Source organism: Panicum virgatum, chromosome 2K (assembly GCF_016808335.1).
Source record: "Panicum virgatum strain AP13 chromosome 2K, P.virgatum_v5, whole genome shotgun sequence".
Classification (NCBI taxonomy): Eukaryota; Viridiplantae; Streptophyta; class Magnoliopsida; order Poales; family Poaceae; genus Panicum; species Panicum virgatum.
In genome coordinates, this window is record NC_053137.1 from 58,844,079 (window position 1) to 58,863,506 (window position 19,428).

General features: G+C 53.6%; 1 protein-coding gene across 1 annotated transcript; it reads left to right on the plus strand.

Moving 5' to 3' along the window:
* Positions 1-9,256: 9,256 nt before the first annotated feature.
* LOC120690120 (cysteine-rich repeat secretory protein 55-like) lies at positions 9,257-10,436 on the plus strand. The gene is made up of 2 exons (XM_039972648.1): positions 9,257-9,685; positions 9,769-10,436. Exons 1-2 carry the CDS (start codon positions 9,336-9,338, stop codon positions 10,220-10,222), a joined length of 804 nt encoding a protein of 267 aa, XP_039828582.1. The 5' UTR covers positions 9,257-9,335; the 3' UTR covers positions 10,223-10,436.
* Positions 10,437-19,428: the final 8,992 nt, after the last annotated feature.

The window sequence follows — 19,428 nt, forward strand, 5'->3', positions numbered from 1 at the left end:
GTGTGTGTGTGTGTGTGTGTGTGTGTGTGTGTGTGTGTTAGTGAGTAAGAAGTGAATCAAGTGTTGTGTGCTCGCCGTTGAGAGGAGGTATATATAGGCAGCCAGTAATCACGCTAGGTCGCTACCTACCCGCGACTGGTGGCAATAGTTTATGTGGTCTTTCCTTTTCCCCCTATTTTACTGTTAGGCTCATGCCACGCCGTGTCAGCATATAATTAATCATAGCCAGCGAAGGAGAGAGGATAGACTCTCTCGAGCAAATCCAAGGCCTTTCGATGGATCGGGCCATGTGAGCCTCCGGATGGGCGTGCTGCTCTCGAAAGTGGATCGGAGCAAAAGGTTTAGGAAAGATCCTAGGAAAGAGCACGGATGGCGATGACTTGCATTGATAGGCTGAGATATAGTTCTCTATCTCCTAATTAAGAGAAAAAGAGTCCTAGACATAGGACAACCTAAAATTAAGGCGGATGATATTATATACACACTCTCTCTCGCTCATTCTCACTCACGTGGCGAGTAGAGTATAGACCAAAAGTACGACCATGCATTGTTGCTGTGGAATTGAATCTGATAAAAACCGCCTACTGCGGCGAGTACAAAACAGTGGGCTGAAACCAATGTGAGGCGCAGGGGCGAAACCACGTTGGGTTTTCATTCCTGGTGCATGCGCACCACGGTAAAACTAAAAAAAATACTAATATCTATGTCAAAATTTCCATATATTTTAACTACAATTGTATATATTCCTTTATATTTGATAGAGGGTGCAACGGGGTTAGTTTTGAGCTGGCTTCGCCTCTGGTGGGGAGACTGCTCTTTCTGCATCACTGGCACATAAACTATTGCGCCTGGGCCATCCTTCCCTTGTCCTTCTGCTGCATATCACACAAACGAAGAGATGAGCAAACAAACACATCCATTCCAGGACGAGGGAGAGCAGGACGAACTGCAGCATGAGGCTGACGAGCTAATACTGATGCCCGTCACCTATATATTTTTTTAAAATATACTTTTTTTTCTATTTCAAAATATACTTTTTTCAAATTTTCAAAAGATTTTTATTTGAGATTATTATAGCTGTGAAATGGGTTATAAATTTTTTTTGAAAGTAATGATAAAATGAAAATATCTCATTGTTGGTCACATGTGATGGCGTAGCCCAGTGGTAGGGAAGGGTACGCGCGAGGCTGAGGTTATGGGTTCGAATCCTGCTAACAATAGAGAAAATCGCACGCGCGCATATTCGCGCGACTTGCAACTTTTGTTTATATTAAATATATTTATTTTAACACACAAAATAATAATGCCATCACCTATGTGTTGATATAGGTGACGAGCTAATATGGATGCCCGTCACCTTTGTGTGACATAGATGACGAGCTTCAGTCCGTTACTTTTGAGTAGTCATCAGTGACGTGATAAAGGTGATGGACATTATATCCATCACCTTAGAGAGATGATACCCGTCACTATAGGGATTTTCTTACACCGTAAAATTTCATCTCTATGAACCGTTACCTAGCTCTCAGCCTTGTAACTATGCACTGCAACTGGCCCTTATAGAATTCGTGCTGACAAACTTAAATTTGATGAAATTTATATTAAATAATATTAGTGCTTAGAGCATCCCCATTCCCCAACTCTTCACTTCTATATTATTAATTATATCGCCACATATGACTTTTATTTTATATGACACCATATAATATGAGAGGGGTGATAGAGGAAGAAATTGGATCTCAAGATCTAGTGTCAACACATGGACCAATATGCTTGATAATACAAGTTATGCATTAGGAGTGAGGTGATATCTTTATAATAAATGGAAAACAAATATGATAAGTGGAGAAAAGAGAGTAAATTTAATAGAAATCCACATCAACGGATCATATGTTGTAGAGTTTATTTTCTAAAAGTGGTATCTTGGTGTTATGGCAACATACACTATCCATGAGCACTATAGGTTGGATTTTCCTTAGGATAGTTTAATTTGGGATTTTATGGAAAGTTTCATACTGTTAAATTCTATAAAACATCATAAAATTTGTTGACATGGTGAGGAAAGAGTAGGAACTTCTATAGGATGAAAGAGAAATTTTATCCCTTAAAACTCAGCTGGTACAATTATTTAATTCTCATTTTTGATAATTGTACCATGAAACTGACCTTATATCTCCACATAAACTTATTATAAAAATATATTCTAATAGTATCATAAATGTTATTGTTTTTATAGAATTTTAATTAAAATTCAAACTATTTAACTATTTTAATTAAAAGTAAGACCCAGTGGGGACGGGAAACATTAGAGCCTAGCTCACGTACATCACCGGGCCCGGGGGACTTAAAAAAAACTCGGTGGGAAGAAAGCGAGCAAAGGAGACTAGGAGAGATTCCTTCCCGGCCCAACTTGGCAACTTGGTCTGCGGCATTTTTTTTAAATAGAGAAAATACCAGCGAAGCGATCCTCCATCGCCCATTGGAACGCGCGGTGAGCATGACATTCCGATCTAGGACTAGGGTGAAATTAAAACTTATTGGTATAAGTATTTCACAAACTAATTTTCAGATTGACATTCTTGATCGAGGGTTAAATTTTAATTCTTACAAGGTGTTTATGAGTGAGCACAAAGTGTAACAGTGATGATGCTACGGTAACCATCTTCTAATTAATATACCTCATTAAATTCGTCTCGCAGTTTAGCCCTAAGGACTGCAATTATTTTTATAATTAGATTTTATTTAATACTTCAAAAATAGTAAGATTCTTTTTTTATATTAGGGACTAAAGTTTAGCTCATGGATCCAAACAACTCCTAATTAAGATCCCTCTTGAACAAATAAAATTGTTCTACTGTTGCATAAATTGTTTAGAACAAATGTAAGTGTTTCATATAAAAACATACTCCCTTCGTCTCATGAAAAGTGCAATCCTGAGTTTGAAAAAAATCTCACAAAGCGTGCAATTCTAGAGATTGGATCTCAATTACCTGTCTATTTAAGTGGTTAGATTTGAATTGCATGTCAAAACTAATCATAAGTGGCAAACAAATGAGGATATGACAGTCTTTTCACGCCACCACTAATCTGTCTGAAAAAAAACCTAGAATTGCACTCTTCATGGGATCAGAATCAGATGTACTCCATAAAAAAATGAAATTGTACAGAGAACATAAAATATTGAAATAAGAAATTATTATAGAACAACTAGAAATGTTTTAAAAATAATATTATCTAAATTCAATCAAGACACAACGGTGAAATTAAAATTTAATTTGAGTAATCAGTTTGTGAGATAGAGCATTTTTCATTTAAGTAGATTTTATTGCACGTAAATTGAGGTATGTGACCCGCTCTTTTCTGCAACACGTCAATGTCTGCTCGCCCCTCCCGCCGATTCACCAGCTCTCGCCTCCTCCACTGTTTGACCCCCCTCCCTTCCCATCTCTAGCATCTCGCTGGAGCTCGGAGGGAGTGGAGATCCATCTCTTTCAATAGTCTCTAATAAATCGAATTTAGGTTAGATTAGAATTTTTCCATGCCGTGTTTCGTGGTATCGGAGATTTATTTCCTCCTGCTCCTCTCTGGCAACGGTGAAGAGATAGGGTGGATTGAGTCTCTCCACGACGGTTCCGATGAAGGAGGTGGCGGCATCTACAGTGTCGGCAACTTTCTTGGGGCGATGTCATGGGGAATTAGATTTCCAGATAGCGTCATTGAGGTGGGGATGGTGCTGTCGTCGTGGAATAATTTTCTCTGGCCGCTTCTCTGTTTTGTCGTGGTTAGATCTAACAACAGTGAAAGGCTTGTGAGAATAAGTCTGTCCCCCGGGTTAATGTCAATCAGTCTTGGATTGGATAGATTGGGATCTGCCTCTCTTCTTCATTGGTGGCAAAAAGAGGAAGAGGAAAGACGCAAGAAGAAAGAAGAAGATTGTACTTGTTCCGGCCTATAGGGATGTTAGTCGCCATTCTTTGGGCGCTTGTTTTTAGCCTGCTTGCTGAGTGTATGCCTGTGTGACCTTCTATTTAATTTTTTACACAGGTTTGGAATTGATTTTTGAAGTGCTCAGTGCGTGAGTATTTTAAGAGTGCTTTTTATAACTTGATGATGTACTCAGTTTTGATATAATACAATTCTTTCTTTGATTAATAAAACGTCTGCTCGCTCGCGCGGTGAATAGGAATCGCCAGCTGAATATTTTTTTGAAAAGAAAAGAAATTGCCAGCTGAATGGCCAAGGCAAAGACAGGCCGACGCCGACGGGCAGTTTCCGAAAGTACCCACGCACGGGCCGCGGCGGTTGGCGAACCGCGGACGTCCCCGGCCAAAATTCTCGCTGGTCCACGGTCCAATCCCGCTGGGGTAATTTTGCTCCTGAACATTATAGAATGTTAATTTTTGCCACCGGAAATTATTCAATCTTTTCTTTGGTGCTGGACACTATTTAAGTGTGTGTCTTTGCTATCGGACACCACAGTCACTATAATATTTATTTTGAGGAGAAAGGAAGGAGAAAAGATTTAAAATGACCAAATTACTCATGCTCATAACGCTAACCTGTTCAACCCAGGCGGCCCCACCTGTCCCGACCCCAGCAGCGCTGCCGCCACCCTCGACACTCAGCGCCGCCGCCGCCTCCTTCTCCCTCAAAGCCGCCCTGCATAGTGGTGAGGCGGTACCTTGGCATACCAGCAATAAAGAAGATGACAGCGAGGCCCATCACGCCTGCGCCAGTGGCGAACCCCTCTCCTAGCCCTTGAATTGTTGGATATACATGACCACTGTGTGGAGCTCGAAGTCGTAGATATCGAACTCGAGGAGGTTGGCGATGGCCGCGATGAGGCTGATCTTGCCGGTGCCCGGAGGGCCGCAGAGCAGGTACCCGAGTTGCACGTGCGTAGTGCTCCCACCGGCGCTTAGCGAAGCAGGTTGGCGCAGATGCCATCACAGAACGCCGGGAACTCAAGCGTTAGGCACCATTGCTGCCATCCGGCGCCACCTCTCGGGGCCCCGAACCCATCGCGCGAGCCGCAGAACGGGGCGTAGTGCGCGGTGCCGCCACCGCCCGGTGCCTCCGCGCTCCGCGACGTCCACCGCACGCGGATGCCCCAGAATGTGTGTTGCGTATGGCGTGGTCGTCCAGGAGCGATGCAGGGCTACAGAGGCATCCCGACGTACCCGATGGGCGGCTCGTTTGGTGCTCGGGCGGAGCAATCGGCGAGACGACGACGTCGTTCGGCGTGAAGCGCCCCGCGACTCCGGCCCGGCACCGCACAACGGGCAGCAGCTGCAGCCGCCGCAGCTCAACCTGTCCGGCGGCGCGGCAGCCTGCCTGTCGCAGGTGGGGAACGACGGTCACGGGGGTGGCTGGCGGTGGGTGGGGACATGTGGAACGGGAGGGAGGGATCGGATGGATAGGATAAGATCTCAGGGGTAGTTTGGTTTTTCTTTTAATTCTACTATTTATTTAATTAAAAAATGAATATTATAATGCATATAGTGTTTTGTAGCAAATATGCAAATTTGAAGGATGTCCACTGGCAAATACATAATTTAGTAGTGTCCATCAGCAAATATCAACATTAAAAGTGTCCAACAGCAAATTTATCCATCCCGTTGGCGTCTCGTACCGACCAAACCCACCGCCTGACCGGCATCGGCATGGCGGCAATGGCATCGCCACGCCCACACCGCCTACCTCTCCTATCAAAACCGCCCCCACGCCGAATCGTCCGTCTGCCCAGGCAGCCACCACACCAGTGGAGGGCATTGGAAAATCACACCACGGCCTTGTTTAGAAGCATAAAGTTTAGGTGTAAAGCATTGTAGCATTTTTATTTGTATTTGGTAATTATTGTTTAGCCATGGGTTAACTAGACTCAAAAGATTTGTCTCGCAAATTATGGACAAACTGTATAATTAGTTATTTTGTTTAACTATATTTAATATTTCATGCATCATTTTTTTTCTTTTTGTCGCGGCAGTTTGCAGCATGCGCTGGCTGTTGCGATTTTCTTTTTCTTTTTCTGTTGGGTCCTGCGTTTCCGCCCTGAGCTGCCGGCGACATTTTACTGTTACCTTTCTCTGTTGTTGGCGATGGGTTAGCGTTACTACTGTCGCCCTGCTTGCTTGCCTGAAGATAGACGGTCATTGATCCCAGTGAAGTGATTCAGAGCCGCTCAAAGCGAAACGAGCGAGTCAGCGAGATCCTCAACGCGTCATCAGAACCTAGCCGACGACCAGGGATAGAGCATCGTCTGAAGCCCCCCCCCGCGATCTTGAAATGAGAGGCACATCATCGTCTACATAAACAGATCGAGGTTTTTATGGGCTGGCTGCTTTTTTTTATCAAGACATATATGTATTAAAGGTTAAGGAACCAGTACACATACTCATCCGCGTACAGATACATTCAGAAGGATACATAGGACAACTGTCTAATGGCACAAAGGTCCCTTGAGAACGAATTAAAATCAAGTAAGCCCTTGGTCCCTGTGCAGATCGATTCCTCCAGACCCCGTTGCCGCCGGCCATCGCCGGACGGCAGATGCCACCACCCGCAAGTCGGACAAAGCTCCATCGCCACAAGGCTTTTGGGAGAGCCGCAGAAGACACTCGTACTCAAGCACGAGATGAAGCAAACACTGAAACACCGTCGGCCGGGGACGCACCCCAAGCTCCGGCGACCCTGGATCCAACCCCGCCGTCGACGACAGAAGCCGCCACGGGATCTCGAAGCCTGATCCACTCTCCTGGCTACCACAAGACCCGAAGCTGCCTCTATAACCTCCAACCAAAAGGCCAGAAGACACACCTTCCATCCGGATCGATGCGCCGCCGGCCGATGACTCCTGTACAGGGATCCCCCGCAGGGAAGCCCTCCACCCTCCGCATGAAGCCACCATGGACGACCCAAGCTACCCATCGGAAGAGAAATCCGCAGCCGCCGAAGAACTCGCCAACCCGGAAAAGAGAGCTCCCTAGAGGGAAGCACAATAGCTCCGACGCATCAAAGAGACAGAGCACGAACCTCCTCGACTCCTCCACCGAGACAATGGCGCCACCGCCACCGCCGCTTGAGAGGAGGAGAGGAAACAAAAGCCAGACGCCGAAGCTCTGGAGGGCACTTATTCGCCGATGAAGTGGCCGAGCCGTCTCCACCGCAAACCTAAACTCCGCCGCCATAAAAACTGACGAGCAGCCCTAGTAGCAGCACATTCAAAACTAGCTACCCTACTATCTACACCGGCAAGCAAATTCTGCTCCCCCCACCTCTCTAGCGCTCGAACGCCGCCGAAGAGGCGGGGGAAGGGCCGGATCCACCCCGGAGGCGAGTCGCCGAGAAGGACGCCTTTCCGCCCGCTCTCTACTGTAGCATGTGGAAGAAGTCTCGCGAAAGCCCCGGGTCGTTATGGGCTGGCTGCTTGGAAGTGCATCGAGATATTCCTTGCTTCGGACACGAGATCTTCCATTCCTGCACACCGGTAGCGGTGCCCCCTGTGTTTCACTGACTCGCAGCTTGACCTGGGGAGCTCCCGAGGTCAGCTCTCAGTCACCGATCCTCGGTAGCACGTCTGGTCCACCGTGGTGGTGTCGCGAGTGCGGGCAGAATCGATTCATGGCGAGCTGCTAGAGAGTCTGAACTCTGAACCGCGAGTTCCTGTACACAGATTTTGACAGCTCCCACGCACGCATCGACGACGTGCGAAGCGGTCGCTGGCTCGCCCGCTGTCGGTGGAGCCGGTCGCGCGCAGCTGGCACCCCACGTGGACAGGGACTAAAAGTAAGAGTAGTGTTTTTCAAAAAAAAAAGAGCAGTATATTTCCAGCCGTTAGGTAGGAGTAAGACCGGGGCGATCGGTGGGTGCCAACGTGCCGGTGTCCGCCCCGCCGCTTTCCGTTTCTTTTGGCGCGGCAGCACGCCGGCCGGCCGGTACTTGAGCTTGAGCCGTTGAGCTCGCGCCGGCGGCGGCGTCGTTGCTCCGGCGTGCCCCTCGACTACACGGCACGCGCCAGCAGCGAGTGCTCGTACGAGCCCAACCGTCGACGCGGACTCCTCGTCGCGTCGTTGCCCCCACCCGGCCACCCCTGTCGTCGACGTCGTCGATGTGTTCTTTGTCAGGTCTTCGTGTGGCCGAGTATGCCAATAATTGCTGCCGAACCCAAGCTTGTAGACTCGTAGTAAGGATACTGTTGGTCTCTTAGTCGGTTGGTTAGCTTGGCACTATGGGCCTCCGTGCCTGGCCCTGTGGACGGTGCGGTCCTGCCAAATTTCGTGGAAGAGCTACAGTGCTACGCTCGCTGCTCGTGTTGAGTGGCTTTCACGATGTATTTTAATCCATCCATCAGTTTTTTTAAAAAAAAAAGGAAAGTGGACTTCTCACTTCTGGATGGGCTTCTTCAGGCCGCATGTGATGGCCCGGTAGAGACGAGGCCCAAGTGCAGGACATCCTGATCCATCCTGATTCCCGACGTCTTTCCGCTCTTTCGTTCTTCTGGATGACTGGATGAGCTCCCCCGTGTCGTGGATGATGAGTGGCACGCCACACGACTTCAAGAGCAGGGGGATTGGTGGATGCACGCACACGATGCGTCTGCTCTTCTTCTTCCTTTTCGGCCTTCATGGTGCCTGATTTACGTGCAGTATATCGACAGTCAAACGTGGGATTGGTTTAGGTAACTTACCACCACCATCTACACCAATACACCATCCAGTCCATCCTCATGGGTGGTTCACTGTCTCGTTCACTCGAGTAACTTGCAAGATGCAAGGGTGTGCCCGGCGAGCAGGAATTCTGCCAGGAACAATTTACCTTGTATGCAAAATACAAATGTAGCGCAAAAAAAAAAGAGAAACAAACTAAATTCACCTGAGGTGTCTGTTTATTTTTCTGACTCCCAGAAAAAAACACAGCGAGCTTTCATCTATGAACTGTGATGCGCAACTGCTATCTAGTTGGAGGATGAAGGGGTCGTCTACCCAAGTCAAGGAGTCATGCATGGCGCCGATCGAGCCGCCAAGCCAGCTAGCTCGCAATGTCTGCAAGTGCCAAGTGCCCGTCTGCCCATGCCCACCCGTGGACCAGCTGCTGACTCAGCGGTCAGCACTAGGACTGCAAACTCGATCTGCATGTTAATGTCCACATCAAAACGGCACGCAACCAAGGAAATTAAACAGTCAAAGAACGGCAGCAACCGGAAAGCACCGTACCTCTCTGCAATCCTAATTCCTATCCGCTCTCCCTCTATATAAACCTCCAACCATCCTTCACAGGTGGAGCCACACGAATCACTAGCATCTTAATAAGATAGCAAGCACTCGAGCTCGACACGCATGGAGTTCATCAGGGGCAGAGCGCGCCGCTGCGTGGCGCTACTTGTCTCCATGGCCCTGCTCCCTCTGCTGGGAATGGCCGCGGACTCCATCGGCAGCTACTGCGCCGGCAGCAGCTACGCGGGCAGCAGCAAGGCCGTGGCCAGCATCAACTCCGTCCTCGCCGACCTCGTCGCCACGGCCTCCACAGGGGGCTACGCCACGTCCACCGCCGGCAAGGGCAGCGCGGTCATCTACGGCCTCGCGCAATGCCGCGGCGACGTCTCCGCCGGCGACTGCGCCGCTTGCCTCGCCGACGCCGCCAAGCAGCTCCCCAGCACCTGCAGCTACAGCTCCGACGCAAGGATCTGGTACGCCACGCGCGTCTACACACATGCTGACACCTGACATGAACCTGCTACAACACCATTTGCATATTGGCACGTGCGAGCAGGTACGACTTCTGCTTCATGCGGTACGAGAACGCTGACTTCGTCGGGCAGGCGGACACGGACGCCGGCGTGATCCTGGTGAACGTGCAAGCGGCGGACAACGCCAAGGCGTTCGAGAAGGCGGTGGCGAAGGCGGTCGGGAAGGCGACGGCGCAGGCGTCGGCGGCCGGCAGCGCGGGGCTCGGGCGGGGCAGGGACCAGTACACGGCGTTCGTGACCGTCTACGGGCTGGCGCAGTGCACGCGGGACCTGGCGCCGCTGGCGTGCGCGCAGTGCCTGTCCACGGCGGTGTCCCGGTTCGGCGGCTACTGCGGCACGCGGCAGGGGTGCCAGATCAACTACAGCAGCTGCAGGGTGCGCTACGAGATCTACCCCTTCTACTTCCCGCTCGCCGGCGACGGCCGCCGCGCCGCCACCGACATGACCAAGAACACCAAGATCGTCGTGCGCCCTTGATATGTGTGTGCGCGTGTGCACGTAATAAGGCGGCACATCATCATGATGTGCTTGCACACATAAGTTTGAAAGTCGCTAAGGATGAAGGGATTGGCTTGATAGATGTTTGTTGGATAAGGCTATAAAGAAATATCCGCCACTATGTAGCTACTGCTAAGCAGTTTTAAGTACATGTCTGCGTTGAAGCAATAATATTGATAAGTTAGCTACAGAAGTGGACTTGAAGTGTGATGATTCGATCGTGGACTTGAAGCATAATATGTTTTTCATTTCTAACCTTAAATTTTCCCGCCGGGAGAAAATTCGTGTTTGATCTACTTTCTTTTATTCGTGTTTCTCGATTCATAATTGTCCTTTTTTTAGTTTTCTAACACAAAAGGAGTGTGGGCAAAAGAAGAAAAAGGTCGCACAAAATTAGAGCACTACTAGTATTTTCAGACTACATGGTGCCATGCGCCCTGATAAAAATCTGCAAACTGTACAAAAAAAAAGGTGTTTCTTGATACAGCTGACCCTTTTTGTCGGGTGCCACAATTAGGGACACCCTAATTGGTGTACTAAGACCGCTTTTTAAAACACAAACACCTGATAAGACGGTTAAGCCCACGAAGGCCCACGGCCTGCTTCTCATTCAGAGGAAAGGGAAGGACTCGAAGAAGCCCAGCATGCGGCCCATTCGCATCCTCCTCGAACCCGCGGAACGATCTCCGCCTCGCTCGAGGGTACCTCTCAGGCCCACTGGGCAATCTCCGCCTCGCTCGAGGGTAGCGAATCTACCCTCGAGCAGGTGATCGATCTCCGCCTCGCTCGAGGGTAGCGGATCTACCCTCGAGCAGGTGACCGATCTCCGCCTCGCTCGAGGGTAGCGGATCTACCCTCGAGCAGGTGACTCATCTCCGCCTCGCTCGAGGCCACCCCTCGGCACAAGGGACAAACAGCCCCGCAGCCCAACCGCTCGCCGTACGAAGGCATTAAAAGCCAGCCACTCCACCACGGCTCTAAGGACGGGCGGCGTCAGGCCGCCACTCCCACAGTAGATGTGATCGGGGTCCCATCCGCTGACTCTGGTCACCACTCCGCCATCCCGGACGCTGTAGCAGCGCCTTGGTACCTGCGACGCGGGACAAGACAGGCTCGGTACTGCTCCCGCCGACCTTCCGGACACGCCTCCCACTGAGGAAGGGGTCCGGCGACGTCACGTGTCCCCCGGACCTTCTAGTGTGCACACCCGCACTCCGACCAGGGGGTCCGGGGCCGACTCGCGCCATTACTACCGCCGGGGCACTGCAGGACGACCGGCGCCATCCCCGCGGGACCAAGGACGAAATCCAGGACAACAGCGCCGCGCGCCGCCTTCCCACAGTGTACTTCCTACAGTGTCCGACCACTGTACCCCGCGATTTAGGGGAAAACGACGACTTCCATGCCCCCACTCATGTACGCCGCCCTTCCTTATGACTATAAAAGGAGGAGGTGGGCTGGCCGAACGGGGGATCTCGGCTTTTTGGGCTGGCTGGTCTCTCTGGTCTCGCTGCTCTCCCTCACTCTCTGGCTCCTTTCTTCCAAGAGGACGTTCAGGGGTCACTGAGCACTCACCCCAACCGACTCCACTTCTAGTAGAGACTTGGGAGCTTTCCTCCCTCTCTCGCCTCGCTTGTAACCCCTACTACAAGCACTCCGAGTGCAAGATAATACAGTGCCCTCGCACACCCCCATTGCTGGACGTACGACCCCGCGGCCGGAACCAGGATAAACCGTGCGTTACTGTGTTGCCTCTTGCATCATCATCTGGGACGAGGAAACACGCAGCATTTACTAGTTGGGATCCGGACCCCCCGGGTCAGGACACCGACAGTTGGCGTGCCAGGTAGGGGAAGCTGCGTGACATTTTCTCTTTCTTTCCCATTTGATCTCCAGGGATGGCGGGCAGATCCAACCCATACCCCATGGGTGTTTCGGATCCGTTTCCAGCAGGACGCGTGATCTCGTTCGGGAGTCTCAAGTTTAGAGCAACCGGCAACGGTTACCTCATGCAGCTCCTCCCGCCCGGACGCAACCCCGTCACCCCGACTTCACTAGCCCGGCGCAACGGGCGCTCGGGCCAACGTTCGCGACAGGCACGGGTGGAGCGGCGTCGCGCGGCACGCCACAACTCCCCCACGTGGGTCGAGGCTGGCATGTCACAACTCAGCATCACGGCCAATGGGGCTACCGCTTCGTCGTCACGTGCCTCGGCGTCGTCTGGGCCGACATCGTCACCTGCTGCGACACTAGTGCCTCCCAGAGGGGGCCCCACTTCGGTGTCACCCTTCCCCTTCGGGATGCGCAACGCTGCCGCCCACGCCTCGTCAACCGGCGCTAACTTCATCGAGCATGAGGATCTGTCGGGTCACCATTTTCTGTCAATCCGCAGCCTCATCGCGCCGTCTTCTGGCGAATCCTACCCCGAGATGGCGACCTCGATCGCCGACAACGTCAACTTCTTCATGAACAACTTCGCGGCCGAGGAGGCCGAGGACTACTTCGGGGTTCGCAACCTCGACGCTCTTCGCTCGTTCCAGCGGGCGATGGCCTACTGCCTCACCTGCTCCGAGGACTCCAGCGAGGGGGATTTCGATCCCCCCCGGGAGTGCTTCATGGCGGACCTTGCGGACGAGCAGAATGACAACGCCCCAAGCAATGACGGGGATGGTGGGGCGTACGCGCGGGCAAAGCAACCGGTGGACCCGCCTGCAGCCCCTTCCTTATCAAGCTCGGCGGCGCGACAAGCTCAGCTGGCGCAGCTCAACGAGCTTCAAGTCAAGCTCGACGAGCAGCGTCGACAAACCTAGGAACTGCGCGCCACACTCGAGCAGCATCGTACCGCGCATGGTGCACACGCCCAGGCGGCGGGACGTGTTGCCCGGGAGCGCAACCTGGCCGACGACCACGTCGACAAATCTCCGGAACTGCAAACAGCCGGCGAGAAACTCTTCGCTGCGGCCTATCTACTTCAAGCTATGCCTGAGCCATCGACACCTTCGGGCCGCAACCTGCGCCGCGAGGCACAGGAGCTCATCGAGCAAGCTGCAGTGCAGCAGGCCGAGAGTTCTGCGTCTCGTATGCGCTCGAGGGCCCCGGAGCAGCCTGGAGGGACTGCGCACCAGGACCGCGAGGTTTCTGTTCACACACCACCAGCAGGGAAGGGCAAAGCAGACGTAGTGCCCGGTGCGAGGGAACCCTTGGTGCACGAGCGCATCAGGAGAGTTCCCGTAAGGGAGCGAATCCGTGACACTCGCGGGCACGCTGGCGATGGCGACGCCCGCAACGTCATCGACGGCAGGAGGTACACCCCTCGACGGGGTGGACGCTTCGACCCCGAGCACGACAGGGGTGAGTCACCGGAGCCTCCGGGCACCCGGGTGTTCAGCCGGGAGATTCGAACCGTGCCTTTTCCCCCGCGCTTCCGACAACCCAACACCCTCGTCAAATACTCGGGCGAGACTGATCCTGCAGTCTGGCTCAACGACTACCGCCTAGCGTGCCAGCTAGGCGGCGCGACGGAGGACGCGGTCATCATCCGCAACCTTCCTCTTCATCTTGCTGACACCACACGAACGTGGCTCGAGCACCTGCCTGCGGATCAGATCCACAACTGGGCCGACTTGGTCCACATCTTCATTGGCAACTTCCAGGGCACGTACGTGCGCCCTGGGAATTCCTGGGACCTCAAGGGGTGTCGCCAGAAGCCCCGCAAGTCCCTGCGTGACTACGTGCGACGCTTCTCCAAGCAGTGCACCGAGCTCCCCAGCATCACCCACGTCGAGGTCATTAACGCTTTCCTCGAGGGTACGACGTGCAGGAATCTGGTGCATGAGCTCGCGAGAAGCCGACCCGTTAACACCAACGAGTTGTTCGACGCTGCCACCAACTTCGCCGCCGGCGAAGAAGCGGTTGGTGCCATCTTCGACGACAAGCCGAGCAAGCGCAAGGACGATGCGCCCGCGGAGGGCAGCAACGTCAAGCCCAACGCCCCCACCAAGAAACAGAAGCGGGGGAGGAAGGGAAAGAAGCCGGTCCCACCGAACCAACGCGGGTCGGGGCAGGCAGAGGACTCCGAGGAGGCCTTCGCAGCCGCCCCAGACCGCAAGGGACCTTGAGGCCCCCCTCGAGGCGGTGGTGGCCAGTTCGACGACATGCTTAAGAAGTCGTGCCCTTACCACAAGGGCCCGGTCAATCATACCCTCGAGCAGTGCGAGATGCTCAAGAAGTACTACAACTGCGTCGCGCATCGCGATGAAGACAAGAAGAAGGATGCGGGTGACAAAGGTGGAGATGACGAGTTCCCCCCAGTGGAGAACGTCTTCTTCATCTTTGGAGGAGCAACGACGAATATGACTCCTCGGCAGCGCAAACGTGAGCGCCGCGAAGTCTTTTCCGTCACCAAAGCCACGCCATCCTACCTCGACTGGTCGAAGGATACCATCGCATTTGGCCGCGAGGACCACCCCGACTACGTCCCGCATCCGGGACGGTATCCGCTCGTTGTCGACCCCATCATCGGCAACACCCGCTTCTCCAAGGTGCTCATGGATGGAGGAAGCAGCCTCAACATCATGTACGCCCCCACCTTGGAGCTTATGGGAATCGGACTGGACAAGCTTCGCCCCAGCAAGTCGCCATTCCATGGCGTTGCGCCGGGGAAGCGAGTCCAACCCCTCGGCCAGATCGATCTGCCTGTCTGCTTCGGCACGGCAGCTAACTTCCGCAAGGAGGTACTCACTTTCGAGGTGGTGGGGTTTCGAGGATCGTACCATGCCATCCTTGGTCGTCCTTGCTACGCCAAGTTAATGGCCGTCCCCAACTACACCTACCTCAAGCTCAAGATGCCAGGTCCGAAAGGCGTCATCACCATCGGCTCTTCGTTCGAGCACGCCTACGAGTGCGACGTCGAGTGCGTTGAGCGCGCGGAAGCTCGAGCGGAACACGAGGCCCTCGCAGCCACCCTCGACAAAATGGCGAGCGAGGCCTTGGATTCGACGCACCGACATGCCGGGAGCTTCGAACCCGCCGAGGGTATCAAGAAGGTACCCCTCGACCCTAGCCACTCCGACGACAAGGCGTTGCAGATCAGCGCCACCCTCGATGACAAATAGGAAGTGGTGCTCGTCGATTTCCTCCGCGCCAACGCAGATATCTTTGCGTGGAGCCCCTCGGACATGCCTGGCATACCGAGGGAGGTCGCCGAGCACTCTCTTGATGTCCGACCCAACTCCAAGCCGGTGAAGCAACGCCTGCGATGCTTCGACGAGCTCAAGCGCCAGGCGATCGGCGAGGAGTTGCAGAAACTTCTAGCGGCCGGATTCATCAAAGAGGTATTCCATCCCGAGTGGCTAGCTAATCCAGTATTAGTAAAGAAAAAGAGTGGAAACTGGAGGATGTGTGTGGATTACACTAGTCTAAATAAGACATGTCCGAAGGTTCCCTTTCCTTTGCCACGAATTGATCAGATTGTAGATACTACTGCGGGATGTGAGCTCTTGTCCTTTCTTGATGCTTATTCCGGTTACCACCAAATCAAGATGAAAGAGTCCGACCAGCTTGCGACTTCTTTTATCACACCTTTCGGCATGTACTGCTACGTTACGATGCCCTTTGGCCTCAGAAACGCCGGAGCTACCTATCAACGGTGTATGCTCCACGTTTTCGGAGACCATCTCGGGCGGAGCGTAGAGGCATATGTCGATGATATCGTTGTAAAATCCAGGAAGGCGGACGACCTGGTTGCCGATCTCAGGATCGCATTCGATTGCCTACGGTCCAAAGGGGTAAAACTTAACCCCGAGAAGTGCGTATTCGGGGTGCCTCGAGGCATGCTCTTGGGTTTCATTGTCTCCCAGCGGGGCATCGAACCCAACCCTTACAAAGTCTCGGCCATCACTCGGATGGGACCGATCCGAGACCTAAAGGGGGTACAGAGGGTCATGGGATGCCTAGCATCCCTTAGCCGTTTTATCTCGCGTCTCGGCGAGAATGCCTTACCCCTGTATCAACTCTTGAGGAAAACCGAGCGCTTCACGTGGACCCCCGAAGCTCAAGAAGCCCTCGAAAGGCTGAAGACATCGCTCACCCGTGCTCCCATTCTTACACCACCTACGGACGGCGAGCCCCTCTATCTGTACGTAGCTGCGACGACCCAAGTGGTCAGCGCGGTGATCGTGGTTGAAAGACAAGAGGAGGGTCAGGCTCTGCCCGTCCAGCGGCCGGTGTACTATATCAGCGAGGTGTTGTCTGAAACCAAGACACGCTATCCGCAGATTCAGAAGCTGCTCTACGCAGTAGTGCTGGCTCGACGCAAGCTGCGCCACTACTTCGAGGCCCACCCCGTCACCGTGGTCTCGTCTTTCCCTTTGGGAGAGATAGCCCGCAACCGGGAAGCCGAGGGTAGAATTGCCAAATGGTCTGTGGAGCTGATGGGAGAGACTCTTACCTACGCCCCCCGTAGAGCGATCAAGTCCCAAATCTTGGCTGACTTCATGGCTGAGTGGACGGACACTCAGCTACCCCCATCACAAATCCAGGGCGAATGCTGGACTATGTACTTCGACGGGTCGGTGATGAAAACGGGCGCCGGTGCCGGCCTCCTCTTCATCTCACCCCTCGGAGAACACATGCGGTACGTGATCCACTTGCATTTCCCTGCTTCGAACAATATGGCGGAGTATGAGGCTCTCCTCGGTGGCCTCCGCATCGCCATCAAGCTCGGCGTCAAACGCCTCGACGCGCGCGGTGACTCTCAGCTCGTCGTCGACCAAGTAATGAAGGAGTTTAGCTGTCACGACCCGAAGATGGAGGCGTACTGCAACGCAGTACGCCGCCTTGAAGACAAATTCGACGGCCTCGAGCTCAATCATGTCCCGCGCAAGTACAATGAGGACGCCGACGAACTGGCCAAGATAGCCTCGGGGCGGACCGCCGTCCCCCCGAATATCTTCGCCCGCGACATCATCAAGCCCTCCGCCGAATTCAAGGACCCGTCGGAGCCGGGCCCCTCGTCCACCGGGTCCCCCGGCGGGAACCCCCCGTTGGACGGGGTCGAGCCCATGGACATTGACTTCGGGACCACCTCCGCGGACGAGGCCGTAGCAATGGAAGTCGACGGGGCCCCCACTTCGTGAGACTGGCGCGTCCAGTACCTTGACTGGATGATTCGAGGGATCTTACCCTCGAACCGTGCTCAGGCGCGGCGCCTCGCCAGGAGGGCCAAGTCCTTCGCTCTAATCGACAACGAGTTACACAAGCGCAGTCCCTCGGGTATCCTACAGCGATGCATCCCCATCCCCGAGGGCAAGGAGCTGATCCGCGACATCCATGCTGGCGTCTGCGGCCATCACGCTGCGCCACGCACCCTCGTGGGTAACGCGTTCCGGCAATGCTTTTACTAGCCCACCGTGGTCGCCGACGCCGCCGACATTGTGCGGACCTGTGAGGGTTGCCAGTTCTATGCTCGAAAAACACACCTCCCGGCCCATGCTCTGCAGTCCATCCCCATCACGTGGCCGTTTGCCGTGTGGGGACTAGACCTCGTTGGTCCGCTAAAGAAGGCGCCCGGGGGCTTCACCCACTTGCTGGTGGCGGTCGACAAATTCTCCAAGTGGATCGAGGCTCGACCCATCGGCAAGATCAAATCCGAGCAAGCAGTTCTATTCTTCAATGACATCGTCTTCAGGTTCGGGGTCCCGAACTCGATCATCACCGACAACGGCACCCAGTTCACAGGCAAGAAATTCTTGGCGTTTTGCGACATCTTCCACATACGTGTGGACTGGTCGGCTGTGGCACACCCACAGATGAACGGGCAAGTGGAGCGTGCCAATGGCATGATCCTCCAAGGACTAAAGCCGAGAATCTTCAACAAGCTGAACAAATTCGGCCGGAGGTTACTCACAGAGCTACCCTCGGTCATCTGGAGCCTGAGGACGACCCCAAGCAGAGCCACGGGTTTTTCTCCGTTCTTCCTCATCTACGGTGCCGAGGCTATCCTCCCCACTGACTTGGAGTACGGATCGCCGAGGCTTAAGGCATATCAAGAGCAACGAAACCAGCGAGCTCGCGAAGACTCGCTGGACCAAGTGGACGAGGCTCGAGACATGGCGCTCCTCCACTCTGCGCGCTAACAGCAGTCCATGCGAAGGTATCAGGCGCAGAGGGTCCGGCGCCGAGACCTCAACGAAGGGGGCTTGGTGCTAATGCTTCGACAGGACAACAGGGGCCGCCACAAGCTCTCACCTCCATGGGAAGGACCGTACATAATCGCCGAGGTGCTCAAACACGGCATGTACAAGCTGGCCAACGAAAAAGGCGAAGTCCTCACCAACGCTTGGAATATACAACAACTACGTCGTTTCTATCCCTAGAATTTTAAGTTTTTTGTGCATTTGCTCGTACTCGCATCTTCAATTTCCCAAAATAATAAAGTACACTTTACTGGTTTATTTTTGGGAACCATCTGGGCCCTCGAAGGCTAGGATGCGCGCTAACACTGAGGTACGCCCGGCTTTACCCTCGGCAAAGCCGAGCCTCTCTCGGGGGCTACTACGGGGGGAACCCCCGAACGTCCCCAAAAAGTCGCCAATGTTTTTCGAAATATTTCCGTCTCGATCCTAAGCTTCTCGTATCCTTGGAAAAACGGGCGCGAGACGTAAGCAGCTCCGGTACGGGGCCGGCCGAGTCGTGGGGCCGCCTACGCCTCCGGGATACGGCACCCCCTCACCACCCTACGCCTACGTTGCTTACGAACGCGAACCCCCTCGCAGACGTTCGTCCAAGTCGCATACAAGAACACGGAAATAAAGTAAAGAAACACAGGCTCGAACACACAAGGCCTCGACAGGCCACACATTCAAATTACGAAATAAAATCTCTTATATTCACAGGATGCGATTACAAAGCGCGACTATGATATAAACACTAATCTATTTCATGGGCTTCGAGGCCCAGTTTTCCTACAAGCTACCATCCCCCCCTTCCGGGCCCTCAGGGGCGTCAAACTCGGCAATGGGAGGGATGTCCACTTCGAGCTTCTAGGCGAGGACGGTGGCGAACTCCTCCGCAGCTGCGTCGGCTTCATCCATGATGGCCGATGCGGCGTCCGCGTCAGCATCATCAGGAACGACGTACCCCGACGACACCCTCTGGAGATCCATGAGGTAATGCGTCGAGGCTAC

Excerpts from the sequence above, each read along its gene's own strand:
- LOC120690120 (XM_039972648.1), top strand. The coding sequence starts at position 9,336 with ATGGAGTTCATCAGGGGCAGAGCGCGCCGCTGCGTGGCGCTACTTGTC. Across the intron at positions 9,686-9,768 it reads AGCTCCGACGCAAGGATCTG|GTACGACTTCTGCTTCATGC; the intron begins GTACGCCACGCG and ends ACGTGCGAGCAG.